We start from the raw sequence: 17,906 nt of genomic DNA, 5'->3' as shown, positions 1-17,906 counted from the left end.
GTGGTTGCCGGGAGAGGGGGAGGAAGAAGAAAGAGACAGGAAGAGAGAAGAGAAGATAAGAGGAAGAAGAGGCAACTTACACGTGGGTCCCACATGTAAGTTAACGGTCAAACAAAACGGTCAAACTAACGGATTGTTCAGGAGTGGACCCGACCTGTCATAAAACGGTTTAAATCGCTAGCAACGAGTATTTAGGGTTTTTTGAAACAGCCAACCCCCGACTTGGTAGTTATCAGCGAAAAATTAAAAACTGATAGTTTTTTGAAACCCTAGCCTGTAAAGTAGTAGTTTTATGTTATTTAATCTGTTTGAGAAGCGGGGCAAACCAGCGGAGGGAGAGTAATATGTGCGCGGAGTTGTGCGGTGGTCGCCGACAAAGTTGTGGGCATGTCAAGGAAAAGCATGGCACTACTTGATTGAGTGGATACAATCTAAGGAGAGGATCAAGTATGTATGCGCCTTCCGCTTCCACTTCCATGATTATTCTGCTTGCCACGAATTGGCATATGACGTCACAAGTTTAGACTGATATGCATTCGGAATCTGAAATTTTAGTTTTGGGGGAAATTGACAGTCAAGAAGTCCTTTGGTAGCTGTCTGCCTCCTATGCCTTTTACCAGTTGGAACACAACACTAATTAGAATGTATGTTATTCCTTCTGTGGTCCGTAACTTAGGACGCTGGCATTTGGATGCTCTTGACTCTAGGTCATACATACATGGAATATGTTCTACTACAATGCCGAATTTCACTGCGCCTGTTCAATTTCTGAATGTACTCTAGTACATGGCCACCATCTCACAGGGTTGAAATGAATGTAGGTTCTTTAATTCAGACGGTCTATCTATCAAAGAGTTGGCGATTTTTGTAGGTTTTTTGAATTCACAAGGCTGATCTCCTCAGATCTGGTAGAGCTTGAACTTTGTACATCCATATTGTGAGCTGAACTTTCACTGCAATGAGAGATAAGTGCATAGGTCAAGTTATTATTTTATTATAATAATAGTTGCACAGAAAAATAAAGGGAGAAATATCTTACAGCAATCCAGAGAAGTTTTGCTTCGGTGGCTTGTCCATGTCATCTGAGCTTCTCTCGAACATTTCTAGAACTTTTGTTATGGTAGGGCGATATGCAGGCAATATTTGTACGCACCACAAGCCAATTAAGGTCATCTTTCTTGCGATTTCCTCAATTTCTGATGTGACTTCACATGCTTGTAGTCCATCATCTTGCGCAAAGTGGTCATAAATCCAATCTGGAAAATATTTTTCGCTGGATTTTGCAACAATTGATTTTACGTTTCTCCTACCTCCAACCATCTCCAGAAGCATCATTCCATAACTATAAACATCCGATTTTGTTGAAACCACTCCAAAGGTTCGCGAGTGAACTTCTGGGGCGATGAATCCAATTGTTCCTCTAGTACCAATCATTGAAACCTTGCTCTCTTTTGTATGACACAATTTAGCTAGACCAAAATCAGCAATCTTTGGTCTAAAATCTTTGTCTAGAAGGATATTTTGGGGCTTGATATCGAAATGGACGATACGTGTATTACAACTATGGTGCAAGTATTCGAGGCCACAAGCAATCCCTATTGCTATCCCATAAAGCCTCTCCCATCCTAAAATTTCTTTGGGGTGCTCTGAATAAATGTACTTATCCAAGGAACCGTTGGGCATGTACTCATATATAAGAGCTCGCTTTGATCCCTCCAAACAAAACCCATATAAACTAACAACATTAACATGAGAGGTCCTGCCAATGCTCATAACTTCATTAACAAACTCGTCCCCATTTCCTTTGCAGTCATGCAAGAATTTTACTGCGACCAGACGACCATCATGCAGTCTTCCTTTGAAAACAACACCATAACCTCCTTTTCCAAGCTGATCGCTGCGAGAAGATGTTATCTTCATTACCTCTGAATACATGTATCTTTTTGGAGCTAGGGATCCGTACGATACTATCATGGCCTCATAATTCTTTTCCGTGTTGCTGCTAGTCTTCTTGCAAAGGAGAAACCTTAGTCTTTTACCTTTTTTGCGCCATACCAGGACATAAATACATGTAAAGAGCAAGGCTCCAGCAGCTGATGTCACAGCTGAGATTGAAGCAGATTTCTAAGACCATCAATAGTTTAAATTTCTCAAGTAAGAGTTGCTTGTTTTCAAGTTTTAATTCCAGAATCAATTTTCAATGATTACATAGATGATAGATTTTTAAGGTAGTATTTCAACATAGAAATCACAGCTAGTGAAGTACTAATATTTAATTCATTACACATGAGAAAATGGCAAAAGTGTGAGCATACCTATTAGAATAATCTTCTTGCTAGTCCCCTTGCTACCTGGAATATAACACATATATAACATTTATGAGTAAAAGCAATGTTATCCAACAGTACTGCATTGGTTGTTTTTCAAAAGAAAATGAATAACATCATGTATGGATCTTCAGTATTGTGCCCATGAAGTAAAAAATAAAAATGCATTGCATGTGAAGAACAATAGAACATGGGCTATATATCTGACTTCCTTTTGATAGAGTAGCTATGTCGATCAAATACAGGATCGACAAATAAAAAGTTGTAGGCCTGTGTAGATTTAGTAGCCAATATGAGCGATCACATGAACTGATGCATTGGATGGTACATTCCAATCTACATGGAAATTAGCAGGAACATGCGTGCTCTGTTAATTTTCCTGCAAATCCTATTTACGAGCAGCATGAACCATAGTGTGGAAAAACTGAAGAATATTTGTTTATGCTACAGAACTAGACTGGAGGCATGCGTTATGTTGAGTTTACACTAGTCAGGCATTTTAGTATCCATAGTGTATAGCAGGTACGCGCATGCATTTCCTGAGGAGCTTCTGCCCCCAATTTCATTTATTCAATGAATCTGATAAGCCATAGTTTTGTGATCGACCCAAAAGGTTCAATCAGATATTACAATCTCAACACAAACCTTTTCCATGCGCCATATTCAACGCTGCAACTTACACATAAGAGCTTAAAATGCTGCTACAAAACACCGTAAGACAACGATCATACCCCCTAACTGAAGAACCGAGTAAACTGGTCCGAACAGCAGCCACACTAGGAGATAAAAGGAAGCATTTACAGCTAGTAGGTGTTAGATGTGTATAGTCTCTTTTCGCTATATCCCCATTATATAAGGGGTTTCCTGCACTTTACCACACATGTATATATATTGGCCTTTGGCCCTCAGTAAAGTCAGTTGATCACTTATCCAACATGGTATCAGATGCTAGGTTAGCCTCACTCTCCCGCACGATGCAACTCCGTGCTCCCCCTTCCTAGCCCACCTCGTCTCCGGCCACTCCCGCTCGATTCCGGCCGATTTTTCCGGCCGCTCTCAACGGCTGCTGCACCCTCCGCCACCGCCTGCTCCTATCCAGGCCGTCGTGGCTGCACCAGCCCCTGCTGCCGCGCTGCTCCCGTCCGGCCGCGCCGCTCCCGTCCGGCTCCGGTTCTGTTGCTCCCGTCCGGCCAGTGCGAAGCCGCCGCTCCCGGCGCTCCCGTCGCTCTCGATTGGCCGCCGCTCCAGGCGCTGCTCGAGCGTGACACGAAGAGATCCCCGGCTGGGCCATCTGTCGCCCCAGGCCAATCCCCGTCTGGGCCAATCCCCGGCTGGGCCACCCCGCTCGGCGGCTCTGCTTCTGCTCAATCGAGCGAGCATGCCCTCTGCCCGATCTTGAATCGGGGGCCTCTGCCTCGCGCGCCTGGTTTGAGTCGTGGGTCTCCTGCCCGATCCCGATCCAGTTTCTGGATCTGTTGACTTCCAAAAAAAAAGAGGAGAAACTGCTGCAGAGTGATTTCCTCATGTCCTCTTCGGGCTATGTTGCGGTTCCTCGGAGCTCGGTGATCTTTGATGGCACCAACTATTCTGAGTTTGTGGGCTTCATGCGCATCCATATGCGTGGACTCCTTCTGTGGGGTGTTCTCTCTGGCGAGGTCCCCTGTCCACCATGCCCGGTTGCGCCAGTGGCCCCAATCCCACCAGTGCCGCCGGTCCTTGCTGCTGCTGCTTCTCAGGCTGACCGGGATGCTGCCAAGGCTCTGGATGATGCTGCGGTTGATGCTTATGATCAGCAGGTATCCGCTTATTCCGATGCTCTCTCTGTGTACCGGGATGATCTGTCTGCTTACACTCAGTGGTGCAATGATGATGCTCGAGCTGCTGCTGTTCTCACTGCGAGTGTGCTCCCTCAGTTTGTCTCAGAGTTCATGGGACTTGGCACCATTACAGCGATGTGGTCTTACCTCTGTCAGCGCTATCAGCCCTCTGGTGATGCTCTCTACCTATCTGTGGTGCGCCAGAAACATGCACTCCAGCAAGGTGATTCTTATGTTGATGAGTTCTATTCACAGTGCTCTGCCATCTGGCGCCAGCTTGACTCTCTTCGGACAGTTGTTTGTGGAACATGTCGCTGCTGTCAGACTACTCGTTCAGATCTCGAGTTTCAACGGGTTCATGAGTTCTTATCTCGTCTCCGGTCTGAGTTTGAGCCTCGACGTGCTCACCTGCTTGCTCGTGGTCGTGTTCCAATCCGTGAGATATTTGCTGAGCTTCGTGCTGCCGGACAGTTGTTTGTGGCACCTGCCGTTGCTGTCAGACTACCCGGTTTGATCTGGAGTTTCAGAGGGTTCATGAGTTCCTATCTCGTCTACGGTCTGAGTTTGAGCCTCGACGGGCGCACCTGCTTGCTCGTGGTCGTGTTCCCATCTCGGAGGTCCTTGCCGAGCTCCGTGCTGAGGAGACCCGCCTTCGCTCTGCTGGGTTGCTTCTGGTTCCGTCAGTATTGGCAGCCCGGGATCCTGTGTCGTCTGCTCGCCTCACTGCTCCGCCGCTCCTGCCTACTCCTCCAGGGGGGGGGGGGGGGTGAACCGTCACCCTTATGCTGAGAAGGGCACGTCACACCGTGACACCGTCTATGGCTATTGCTCCCGGTCAGGTCACCCAGAGTCTAATTGTCGCCAGAAGAAGCGAGACCAGAGGCGCTCCTCCTCCTCTAGTGGGACTCCTGTGTCTTCCTCGACCTCGTCACTCACTGACCAGGATATTGTTCGCCTCAAGCGTCTCCTTGCTTCCTCAGGCTCCTCATCGACTGCTTCCGCTGCTGCTGTGACTGCATCCCTTCCTCACCACCATCGGCATCTACACAGTCAGGTACATCTTCGTGGGTTCTGGATTCTGGAGCCTCCTTTCATATGTCTTCTGATTCTTCCGCGTTGTCTTCTCTACGACCTCTTGATTCGCCTGTTAATGTTCTTACTGCCGACGGCACATCTCTTCCTGTTGCTAGTCGTGGTGTTCTTTCCACTCCATCTTTTTCTGTTCCGAGTGTTTCACATGTTCCTCGTCTTACCATGAATCTTTTTTCCGCTGCCCAACTCACTGATTCTGGTTGTCGTGTCATTCTTGATTCCGACTCTTGTTCCATTCAGGATCGTCGCACCAAGGCTTTGGTTGGTGCTGGCCCCCGTCGCCGTGAGTCAGAGGGCCTTTGGGAGGTTGACTGGCTTTGTGTTCCTTCCGCTGCCACCACTTCTGCCAGCTCTCATGCTCTTGATGCCTCTTCGTCCGCGTCCTTCCAGCAGTGGCATCATCGCCTTGGTCACATCTGTGGCTCTCGTTTGTCTTCTTTAGTTCGTCAAGGCCTCTTAGGGTCTGTATCTAGAGATGTCTCCTTACATTGTAATGGTTACAGACTTGGCAAACAGACTCAGCTCCCTTATCCTACTAGTGAGTTTGTATCTCGGCGTCCTTTTGACTTAGTTCATTTTGATGTTTGGGGTCCTGCTCCCTTTGATTCGAAAGGTGGTCATCGCTACTATGTTTTGTTTATTGATGATTTCTCTCGCTACACCTGGCTCTACTTCATGAAATCTCATAGCGATGTTCTCCCTATATACAAATTGCTGCCATGGTTCACACCCAGTTTGCCACGCCCATTCGTACTTTTCGTGCTGACTCTGCTGGAGAGTTTATCTCTCAGCTGTTGCGTGGTTTTCTCGCGGAACAGGGTACTCTTGCCCAGTTCTCGTGTCCTGGTGCTCATGCTCAGAATGGCGTTGCCGAACGAAAGCATCGTCATTTGCTTGAGACGGCTCGTGCGCTGATGATTGCTGCTTCCCTTCGACCCCATTTTTGGGCTGAGGCTGTTTGAGCATCCACCTACCTCATCAACAATTCAGCCATCGACTGCTCTGCAGGGTGGTATTCCTATGGAGTGTCTCACTGGTCGCTCTCCTGACTACTCAGCTCTTCGTATGTTTGGATGCGTGTGCTATGTTCTTCTTGCCCCCCGAGAACGCACAAAACTGACTGCTCAGTCGGTTGAGTGTGTTTTCCTTGGCTACAGTGATGAGCACAAGGGCTATTGATGTTGGGATCCTGTGGGTCGTTGCTTGCGCATCTCGCGTGATGTGACTTTTGACGAGTCTCGTTCCTACTACCCACGTTCTTCTTCCTCGAGTTTCTCTGTGGACGACCTTTCTTTCCTTCTCCTTCCTGATACACCCTGCTATACACTCTCCGGCACCTCTCCTTTCTTCTCATTCTTCTCCACCGACCCCGTCTTCTCCATCCTCCTCTTCCACCTCTCCACCATCATCTCAAGTCTGTCGCCCTCTCTCGCCGTTTCCTCTCCATTATACTCGTCGATCTCGTACCGAGGATGTCTCCTCTGACGAGCCTTCCACCTCTGGTGCACCTCCTCCCACGCCTTCCCTGGTTCACAACCTCCGTGCTCGGCCTTGCCCCTCGCCTGATCGCTACTCCCCTGATCGGTACGGTCTCTCTGTTATTACTGAGCCCACTTCCTATCAGACTGCCATGACTCAGCCTGAATGGCAGCTTGCGATGGCCGAAGAGCTTGCTGCTCTTGAGCGCTCTAGCACATGGGATCTGGTTCCCCTTCCTTCCGGTGTCCGTCCCATCACCTGCAAGTGGGTCTACAAGATTAAGACTCGCTCCGATGGTTCTCTTGAACGCTACAAAGCTCGTCTTGTGGCTCGTGGTTTTCAGCAGGAGCAGGGGCATGATTATGATGAGACATTCGCTCCTGTGGCCCACATGACCACTGTCCGCACTCTTCTTGCTGTGGCTTCTGTTCGTCAGTGGTCTATCTCTCAACTTGATGTTCAGAACACTTTCCTCAATGGCGAGTTGCGTGAGGAGGTTTATATGCAGCCACCACCGGGGTACTATGCTCCGGATGGTATGGTCTGTCGACTTCGCCGCTCCCTCTATGGCCTCAAACAGGCCCCTCGTGCCTGGTTTGAGCGCTTCGCCTCTGTGGTGACTGCCGCTGGTTTTTTGCCCAGTGATCATGATCCCGCGTTGTTTGTTCACACGTCTCCTCGTGGTCGAACTCTTCTCCTTCTCTATGTTGATGACATGATCATTACTGGTGACGACTCTGACTACATTGCCTTGTTAAGGCCCGTCTTCACGACCAGTTCCTCATGACTGATCTTGGTCCTCTTTGCTATTTTCTTGGGATTGAGATCTCCTCAACCTCTGATGGCTTCTACATCTCTTAAGAGAAATACATTCAGGATCTTCTTGCTCAAGCTGCTCTTAGTGATGACCACACTGTTGTGACTCCTATGGAGCTCAACGTTCAGCTTCGTGCCTCTGATGGTGACCTTCTTCCTAATCCCACTCGCTATCATCACCTCGTTGGTAGCCTTGTCTACCTTGCTGTCACGCGTCCTGACATCTCCTATCCCGTTCACATCCTGAGTCAGTTTGTCTCAGCCCCCACCTCTGTCCATTATAGTCACCTCCTCCGTGTTCTACGATATCTTCGTGGCACGATCTCTCAGCGTCTTTTCTTTCCTCGCTCCAGTTCTCTTGAGCTCCAGGCTTACTCTGATGCTACCTGGGCTAGTGATCGCTCTGATCGACGCTCGCTGTCTGCTTACTGTGTCTTTCTTGGTGGCTCCCTTATTGCCTAGAAGACAAAGAAATAGACTGCAGTTTCTCGCTCGAGTACAGAGGCTGAGTTGCACGCCATGGCTATGTTGACGGCTGAGGTGATCTGGTTACGATGGTTACTTGAGGATTTTGGTGTGTCTGCTACTGCCTCGACTCCCTTACTGTCAGACAGTACTGGTGCTATCAGTATTGCGTGTGATCCGGTGAAGCATGAGTTCACCAAGCACATCGGTGTGGATGCCCACTTTGTGCGTGCTGCTGTGCAGGATCAGACTCTCGCTCTTCATTGTGTGCCCTCAGAGTTACAGTTGGCTGACTTCTTCACGAAGGCACAGACTCGAGCGCAGCATACCTTTTTTCTCTCCAAACTCAGTGTTGTTGATCCATCATGAGTTTGAGGGGGGGGGGGTGTTAGATGTGTATAGTCTCTTTTCGCTATATCCCCATTGTATAAGGGGTTTCCTGCACTTTACCACACATGTATATGTATTGGCCTTTGGCCCTCAGTAAAGTCAGTTGCTCACTTATCCAATAGTAGGTATGTGCATGTTGTGTTCATTTTTCTTGTAAGTCCCCAACTTAGTGCGCCAAAATCGAAGACTACTTAAAAACTAAAGCGGTGTATCTTTTTTTATGATCAAACTCATTGTCTCTATTACATAGGTGAACTCTGCCCATAGATGATGGACAAAGACACGCTGCTGGAGCAGTGGCACTTGAAGATATCATAGGCGATATTGATCTTGCAAATTCTCCAGGTCCACTTTGCAGCCGCCGGCCATGCACTCAAGAAGAAACCTAACTTCATCAGCCACCCCCTCGTACCCCAACACTGGCATCATCAGAAAGATACAGTTCCCTGAATCAGCCTTCAAATGTCACATGGCTTGTACGCCGCAGCAAGCCACAGAAATGAGTTATTGAGCGAACGGTGTTGGACCAACTGGGATGGTTTGTGGGTTCCTATGTAAGCGGAGGTGGTCGCACATGCAGGGGCAGTAGTAGAGAAAGAAGAGCTCCTGGTTGGCAGCGCTGATGCGGATGCCAATACCAGAAGAGGTGTCCACGTCGAGTTCGATATCGCACACGCTGTTGGAGAGCTAGAGGTTGGTGACACGGATGGAGTTCTGTGGGTAGGAGATGACGAGGATCTCATCCAGAGCGAGGCCTTGTCGGTGCTGTCGCGGGTGAACTGGAAGGTATGGTACCCGCCGCAGAGCCACAAAGAATACACGATATGGATGTCCCCACACACATGTTGCCATGTAAGCCCTAAACCCTGACCAGATACAAAGGATTTTGGAGGGAAGAAAAATGATAAGCATCCCAACTGTGGTTGAACACTGAACTAGACTAAATTCCCTAGTGGACAGGTAACAAGTTTCAAAGACGGATCCGCATACCGCGTTGAATCCTGGTGAGCTGGGTACCAGATGGTTGGTGGACAGGAAGAAGGAAGAAGAAGAGATATTTTGGTGAGAAATGTAAACTGCCAACTAGATAATCACATGGAAAGGAGAAGAAAAAAAGCAAATGTGCGGAAGATAGATATTTCATCAACCTTATCAATATTTTGACAAAAGACGAAAGCGAGAGTTAATTGATAGATTTAAAATTTAAATGGAGAAACATTTTTCTCCTCGCCAAAATGAACGAAATTTCATAAATTCTGTAACTATTTTGAAATATTTAGACAAACTCTATCAAATTTTGATGGAACATTATATTTAAATTGCAGACAAAGAATCTTGCAGAAATTTACGAATATCATTATTCTAGTCTTTGTTCTTGAGTAGTAATTAGCCAACGAAACCTCAGGGACCAAACCTGTTAACTAGCTGAATCAAATAAAATTTCTGAATATACATGCAGTACCAAGTGAAAATTGTTTGCACGAAAATTCAAAATTCTTTAAACCTGAGATTGAACTGCCGTTAGAGGTAGTTGAATTACCGCAAATGATGAAGTCGGACACGCCGTCAGGGCAGTGGCACTCAAAGATATCGTAGGTTGTATTGATGCGGCAAAGCCCATTGGTCTCCCTGCACGCTCTGCAGTCGCTGGCCGTGTACTCGAGACGAAGCCCACCCTTCATCAGTTGGCGATAGTCCGCCGCAGACGCCCCCGGGTACCCCAGCACAGGCATCATTGACAACGTGCAGTTCCTTGACACTCATGGGCGGACCATGGATCTAGTGTGGGGGTCATGGGGGCAATGACCCCCACAAGCAATATGCAGATTTATTTTTACTAGTGCATATGTGTATACAATTACCCATTTTTCTGTAATTCAACCATCATTGCCATTGCTTGCTCCCACATTGGTCAAGTTCTAGATCCGCCAATGCTGACACTGGCGCCATTTGTTGTGGCGCTTGTACTCACCGTCGAGCAACACAAACGAGTTGTTGAGCGACCCGTTGGCGCAGTTCACGGGCGCCCACTTAGGAGGCATCATCGGGAGGTCAGTACAGTTGTAGAGGAAGAAGAGCTCCTGATTGGCGGGGCTGATGCTGAAGGGCGCGAGGCCCAGTAGCGGAGACAGGGGGGACCAGCAGGGGCCCTCGCCCCCCCCTAATGTCACTGTTTTAGGCCTAATACTAGTGTAGACGTTGACGTTACCAGCAGGGGCCCTGGCCCTCCCAAACAAGGTTTAGCAACGTTTAGCCCTTCCAATTTGATTTTCCTAGCTCCGCCACTGGCGAGGCCGATGTCGGAGTAGGTGTTTACTTTGAGGTCGATGACCTTGCACGTCCCGTCAGAGAGCTCGGCGTTGGAGACTTGGAATGAGTTGTTTTGATAGGAGATGTCCAGGATCTGGTACATCCAGAATGAGTTCTCGAGGAAGGCCATGCCGCTGCCGTTGCGGTCGCACGTGACCTGGAAGGCGCGGTAGCCGCACTCCCGCGGGTGTGTGCCGCAGTGGTAGCGAGCATGGCAGTCAGCAGTACTGTGGCTGAGCAGAGCACAGCGGTGGTGGCGGCCGGGACACGAAACGGATGCATCGGTTGATCGATCTTGTTACATGGGAATGGAAGATTGAAGAGGTTAACCGAAGGCGCAGATAGTGAGGTGGGCGTATGATGCGTGTAGTGAAGAGAACATCAGCTGATAATGATGAGAATTGAGAAGATGCTGAAAAGAAGCACAGACGGGAGACGGGGCATTCAAGCATGCATGATTGCCTGTTGTTTAGACTTGTTCGTTGTCACGGAAGTTTGACTGAAGGAGACATCACCACGGCACTCACCGGCCAGTGGTTGAACGCATTCTTTTTCTGCCAGCGGAGTTAAAATAGCCCTTACGAGCCTCTTAGAGCATCTACAGTCGACCTCCTCAAATCCTCAAACGTCCATGCTGAAAAATATGACCCACCAACCGGCCGACCAGAATTTCGGCAGCGATGTAAGTGTATTCTACTAACAGAAACATATTTTCCAATCAGTCGAATCATATTGTTGATAAGGTTGCTAAGTATGCACAGTAGTGAAAGAAGTAACAAAAAAAAAATCCGCACAAGATCAAGATGTGAGGATGTCTCATGCAGGTACATGGACCATGACCAGCAACTCACCGCACGTGGCCGGGTGCATGCGGCTGCCGGGGCAGAGACACCCGAACGCGTTGGCGCCGGCCTCGAACCGGCACCGGCCGCCGGTCGCGGTGCACGCCGCACAGTCCCCGGGCACCGTCCACTCCAGCAGGAACCCGCGCCTCACGATTCCCGCGTAGTCAGCCCATGCCGTCAGCTCCGCCCCGGGCAGCACCGGCACCACCGAGTACTTGCACTCTGCTGGCCGCGACGCTGTAGCCTCGTACCTCCCTCTGAGGTGCACGGACCACGTACCCCTGCCGGAGCAATTTTTGAGCCAGAGCGCCCCCGCGGGCGGCGGCGGCGCGCGCGAGCAGTTGTTGGAGAAGAAGAGCTCCCAGTTGGCGCCGCTGACGGCCAGCGGTGAGAGCGTGAGGCTGCTGGACAGGTTGAACCGCGTCGCCCGGCAGGGGTCGCTGCTGTTGGCGGCGAGGCTGCTGTGGAAGGCCACGACAGAGCGGTTGCCGTAGCTGATGTCCAGGAGGCGGAGGTAGGACTCGCCGAGGCTGGGCGGCGTGGCGCCAGTGGGGTCGTCGCATGTGACGCCGAAGGTCGGGTAGCCGCAGCTAGGTTCGTGGTGGCCGCGCAGCCAGAACGGATACGTGATGGTCAGGTTGCCACAGGCCGCCGGCGCGCAGCTCGTGTCCAGCGGCTGCGCGCGAAGCAGACACAGGAACAGTATTATGAGCAGTAGCTCGGCGAGAGAGCGCATTATGATATTGGATCCAATCCGAGGGCGAACGGATGAATTATTTGTGGTAGTATTGTAAGATAGAGAATGAGACTACGTCTAACTTGTAAGCGGGGATGGTTCATGCATGAGATAGCGGGTGAGGAGAGGAGAGGAGTCCACTTGTGTGAAAACAGGGCCTTTCGTGACAATGACAATGAGTTTGGTCAGGAATCCAATCCAGACATCGAGTTTCAGCACTTGTTAAATATATATAGGGAAAATGCATCCTACTATTTTTATAAAAAAATTACATTTCAACCGCCATGAAAATTTTCCTTCCGTAGAAGCCGCCGCACGGCCAATGAGTTTGACTGGTTCGGTCAACGCTATTACTTTTCCACACCCACTGTAGAAAGTCAACATCAAATTGTTGTTGGTGCATTGTTCCAGTGTGTTCAGGATGGAGCAAGCGTCCTATTCCATAACTCTTTCGAAGAATCATGTGCAACCCAAAGTCCTATTGCATAACCCTTATGAAGAATCATACACGCCACCTAAATAAAAGTTCTTCACGTGGCTGATCATGCAGAATAGTTGCTGGACAGCCAGCACATCCCCACGAAGACCACGAACCATGCAGCAGCAGCTGGGAGGCATCGGAGCAGAAGATTTGGAAAGAATGAAGGGAGGTAGCTGGATTCGGTAGACATGGGCTGTAGGAAGGTAGAGACTACACGGATAAGAGAGATAATACCGTTTTCCAAGCATGAATCATGTGATATAATATATGTGGACGGCAAGCGAGTGGGGTACTATAGGCCGCAACATTTGACTAGAAATTTGGCCAAGCGCATCTTCCACGAAGTTCCCCCATTGGCCTCACGGTGCCCAATCCGCCCCGCTCCACAGTCAAAATCAATCGTGTTAGTTATAGTTTTCTAGCTGGGATTTAGCTTAGTTTGAACTAATTTCCCAGTTATGCGGGATGCATGCCTGCTTGCACCCCTAGCAGCACGTAAGACATGGCTTCAGAAATTTCCATGTGTAGAGTTCATTTTCTGATCTTTGTTTTTCGGAATTATGCAAGAGTACTTTTTAAAAAAAAATGAGAGTGGCCTCTCCGATTTCCATATATCAGAAACCACAATGTATATTATGCAAAAGTACTGTATGTATATAAACATTTTTAAAGATATAAATGGAGAGCAGGGCTAGCTAATTTTCTGGACTCACCGCACTCGTCGGGGCGCAGGCCGTCGTCGCAGTTGCAGGAAAACCCGGTGCCGTCGCTGGCATACCTGCACTGCCCACCGCTTGCCTCGCACTTGGGGCACTCGTCTGACGGTACCGTCCACTCAAGCAGGAACCCCTGTCTCATGCTCGAGACGTAACTGTCGCCGTCCGGAAAACCAAGAACCGGCATGACCGAGAGACGGCAGGCCGGCGGGAGACCGGCCAGTTCGTGGTGGCTGCCATACTCCTCGCCAAGGCGGTAGAAGGACTTGTCGGCGCAACGCGTGCGGTTGAATCCCAGTGGCGTCACCGGCGTGCTGCACTTGTCAAGGACGAGCAGCTCCCTGTTCTTCTTGCTGATGATGAACGGACTCAGCCCGAGACCCACGGAGATGTTGAACCAATACCTGGGGCAGCCGTCGTCGAGCGGGAGGTTCTTGTCTACGGCGATGAAGGAGGAGTTCTCGGGGAAGACTTGAACGACCCGGTAGGCCCCAAAGCTGGAGCGACTGAGGAGCGCTTGGCTTCCGTTGCAGTTGAGCTGGAAGGACGGGGAGCCGCACGGCGGCCGCCCTGCGTCCTCCAGCCAGAACGGGTAGGTGATGTTCAGGTCGCCACATCTCTTGGGCGAGCAGGCTGCGCCGGCCGGCGGCACCAGCCTCAGAAAGGAAGCGAAGATCAGACACAAGAGCGGGATCATTGTATCGTGGATTGGAGACGGCAAACAAGTGCAGTAAAGCGGGGGCCTGGAAAGTGGAAACCAACGACCTGAAGAGTATACCACTTCCTAGTCCTGTGTTGCCGTGGGCCTACGGGAAGGTGCATCTTGCTTGGCTCATCCCCCAGCCGAGTAGTATGACCAAGTCAAAAGTCCCACCTGATTCTTGTCGCAATAATTATTGAACTATGATCCGCTGGAATCTTGTCTATTTTAGGCCTAGCCCAATAATAATTTCAGAAATTCCTAATAAATCCTAAAGACCCACGCAACCCATTCATACAAAGCAAGAGGTGAAATTAAACTTTAGTCTCACATTGCTAGTTTAGAAAGAGTTGGACCTCTTTATAAAGGAGGGTCTTTCTCCACATATATGAAGATGAGAACAAGAGATATATCCACACGCGCTCCTCCTCCGCCACGCCTCGGCATGGCATGGCATGGCAATGCTGCGGGTTGCGGGAATGAGCCGATGTCTAAATTTTTGCCACGCACGACGGGTATACAAAAGGTCACGCGGAAGCTGAAACGTTTTTGCTATAGTGGAGATTGAATACGAATGGCGCACCTCTTCGCCTGCTGCCTATTCGTTTCGTCTCCCTCGTTCTCTTCAGCTCCCGACGCAGCCTCTCGCCTCCTTCTCTTGCGCCTATAAAAGGGAGGTCGCTCCTCTCAGAGAGACGTACCAGAACTTCTTCTTCCTCTCGCCACAAGTTCATGAGCACTGCTACGTTTTTTCCCCATCTCGGCTTGCCGCGTGCACTGCAGGTCGGGGCAGTAGGCCTCCGAAACCACACCTCTTTGGGAAGCGCTTCGCGCGACTACTAACTTTTTCATCACGGATGCCCCGGACTCCGACGACTACTTCCCCGACGACGACTTCTTCGCCGACGTCGACAACCTCCTCGACGACATGGCTGGCAAGGACACCGACCCCAAGTCTAGCGTTTCTGTTGCTGCTGTCCCGTATGTGTTCTTCCTCTTTCTATTAGAGGCCCTGCTACATTTCCTTGTTCTAATGTTTGCCCTAGATATGTTAGACTCTGTTTCATATATGCAACTTGCTATACTGTCTGCTCTAGATGTGTTTAGTTACAGTTCATATATGAAGATGTTGTTTACCTTCTCTTTGTCAAATCGCCTGACTTGTTTTACCACTGCTATACTAGTCGTGCCTTATCTAGTATTTCTATTAACAAAATCATACGGTAAATTGCTCATATTTCCAACAGTCCAAAAACCTAATTATAGGCAATTTACACCAAGTGGTTTTGTTGCTTCCATGAGACCTCCTATATTTGAGGGTATCCACTATAAGAGGTCGCGCATGAGAGCAGTCTTATGGTTTCAAACCATGAGTTGCTATGACGCCACTCTTGGCAAACCTGAAGGGGAGCATGATGCCCAACAGGAAAAGCTTTTCAGAAAATGGATACTCTGTTTAAGGCTGCTCTCTTGAGTGTTCTTGGTGAGAACATAGTTGATGCGTATGCGTCAATTGACAATGGAAAAGATTTGCGGGACGCACTCGAGGCCAAGTTTGGGGTCTCGGATGCTGGCACTGAGCTGTACATCATGGAGCAATTTTATGATTAAAGGATGACTGAAGAGCGCTCCATGGTTGAGCAAGCTCATGAGATACAACCATTTGCTAGAGAAATTAAGCACTCCAATTGTATTCTACCAGACAAGTTTGTTGCCGGAGGTATCATCACTAAGCTTCCTGCTTCATGGAGGAACTTTGCTATCTTACTGAAGCATAAGAGACAAGAGTTTTCTGTTCCGGATCTCATTGGTACTCTTGATGTGGAAGAAAAGGCGAGAGCAAAGGACACACGTGCTCGACGTATTGAGGGAGGATCTAGTGCTAATCTGGTTCAGAAGTAGAACTTCCAGCCCACAAGTTCAAGAACAAGGGCAAGTTTGATGGGAAGAACAAGGCTGTGCAGCACAAGAACTTAAAGAAGAATGACAAGAAGATTGAAAGCTTATATGATAAAAGATAGACCCAGGGGGCCATAGGTTTAGAGGCTTCTCCCAAGATAGCATAAGTATTATGGTGGGTGAACAAATTATTGTCGAGCAATCGATAGAAAAGCGAATAATTATGAGATTATCTAGGCATGATCATGTATATAGGCATCACATCCGCGAAAAGTAGACCGACTCGTGCCTGCATCTACTACTATTACTCCACATATCGACTGCTATCCAGCATGCATCTAGAGTATTAAGTTCATAAGAACAGAGTAACGCATTAAGAAAGATGACATGATGTAGAGGGATAAACTCAAGCAATATGATATAAACCCCATATTTTTATCCTTGATGGCAACAATAAAATACGTGCCTTGCAACCCTTTCTGTCACTGGGTAAGGACACCGCAAGATTGAACCCAAAGCTAAGCACTTCTCCCATGGCAAGAAAGATCAATCTAGTAGGCCAAACCAAACTGATAATTCGAAGAGACTTGCAAAGATAACCCAATCATACATAAAAGAATTCAGAGAAGATTCAAATATTTCTCATAACTTGATCATAAACCCACAATTCATTGGATCTCGACAAACACACCGCAAAAAGAGTTTACATCGAATAGATCTCCACAAGAGAGGGGGAGAACATGCTATTGAGATCCAAAAAGAGAGAAGAAGACATCTAGCTAATAACTATGGACCCGAAGGTGTGTGGTAAACTACTCACAACTTATCGTAGGGGCTATGGTGTTGATGTAGAAGCCCTCCGTGGTCGATTCCCCCTCCGACGAAGCGTCGGCGAAGGCTCCAAGATGGGATCTCGCGGATACAAAAGGTTACAGCAGTGGAAATTGTGTTTCAGTGGCTCCCTGGATGTTTTCGGGGTACGTAGGTATATATAGGAGGAAGAAGTACGTCGGTGGCCGCTCGTGGGGCCCAGGAGACAGGGGGCGCGCCCAGGAGGGGTGGGTGCACCCTCCTATCTCCTGGCCGCCTCGATTGCTTCTTGACTTCCATTCCAAGTCATCTGGATCACATTCGTTTCCAAAATCACGCTCCCGAAGGTTTCATTCCGTTTGGACTCCGTTTGATATTCTTTTTCTTCGAAATACTGAAATAGGCAAAAAAAAAACAATACGAGCTGGGCCTCCGGTTAGTAGGTTAGTCCCAAAAATGATATAAATGTATAAAATAGAGCCCATAAACATCCAAAAGGGGTAATATAATAGCATGGAACAATCAAAAATTATAGATACGTTGGAGACGTATCAAGCATCCCCAAGCTTAATGCCTGCTCATCCTCGAGTAGGTAAATGATAAAAACATGATTTTTGATGTGGAATGCTACCTAGCATAATTCTCAATGTAATTTTCTTTATTGTGGCATGAATGTTCAGATCCAAATGATTCAAAATAAAAGTTCATATTGATAAAAGAAATAGTAATACTTCAAGCATACTGATCAAAGCAATCATGTCTTCTCAAAATAACATGGCTAAAGAAAGGTCATCCCTACAAAATCATATAGTTAGGCTATGCTTCATTTTCGTCACACAAAGATGTTCCCAAATTCTACACCCTCGATGACAAGCCAAGCAATTGTTTCGTACTTAAATAATCTCAAACTTTTTCAACCTTCACGCAATACATGAGCGCCAGCCATGGATATAGCACTATGGGTGGAATAAAATATGATGATGGGGATTGTGTGGAGATGACAAAAAGGAGAAAGTCTCACAT

At 48.4% G+C, this 17,906-nt stretch overlaps 1 protein-coding gene across 1 annotated transcript; it reads right to left on the bottom strand.

The window, feature by feature from the left end:
- Positions 1-673: 673 nt before the first annotated feature.
- LOC123068447 (LEAF RUST 10 DISEASE-RESISTANCE LOCUS RECEPTOR-LIKE PROTEIN KINASE-like 2.5) lies at positions 674-12,421 on the bottom strand. Its single transcript, XM_044491031.1, has 4 exons — positions 11,548-12,421; positions 2,316-2,351; positions 1,040-2,105; positions 674-953 (listed from the first exon to the last, which is right to left on the bottom strand). Exons 1-4 carry the CDS (start codon positions 12,275-12,277, stop codon positions 848-850), a joined length of 1,938 nt encoding a protein of 645 aa, XP_044346966.1. The 5' UTR covers positions 12,278-12,421; the 3' UTR covers positions 674-847.
- Positions 12,422-17,906: the final 5,485 nt, after the last annotated feature.

This window comes from Triticum aestivum, chromosome 3B (assembly GCF_018294505.1).
Source record: "Triticum aestivum cultivar Chinese Spring chromosome 3B, IWGSC CS RefSeq v2.1, whole genome shotgun sequence".
In the NCBI taxonomy this organism is placed as follows: domain Eukaryota; kingdom Viridiplantae; phylum Streptophyta; class Magnoliopsida; order Poales; family Poaceae; genus Triticum; species Triticum aestivum.
This window is presented reverse-complemented; position numbering and strand designations above follow the sequence as displayed.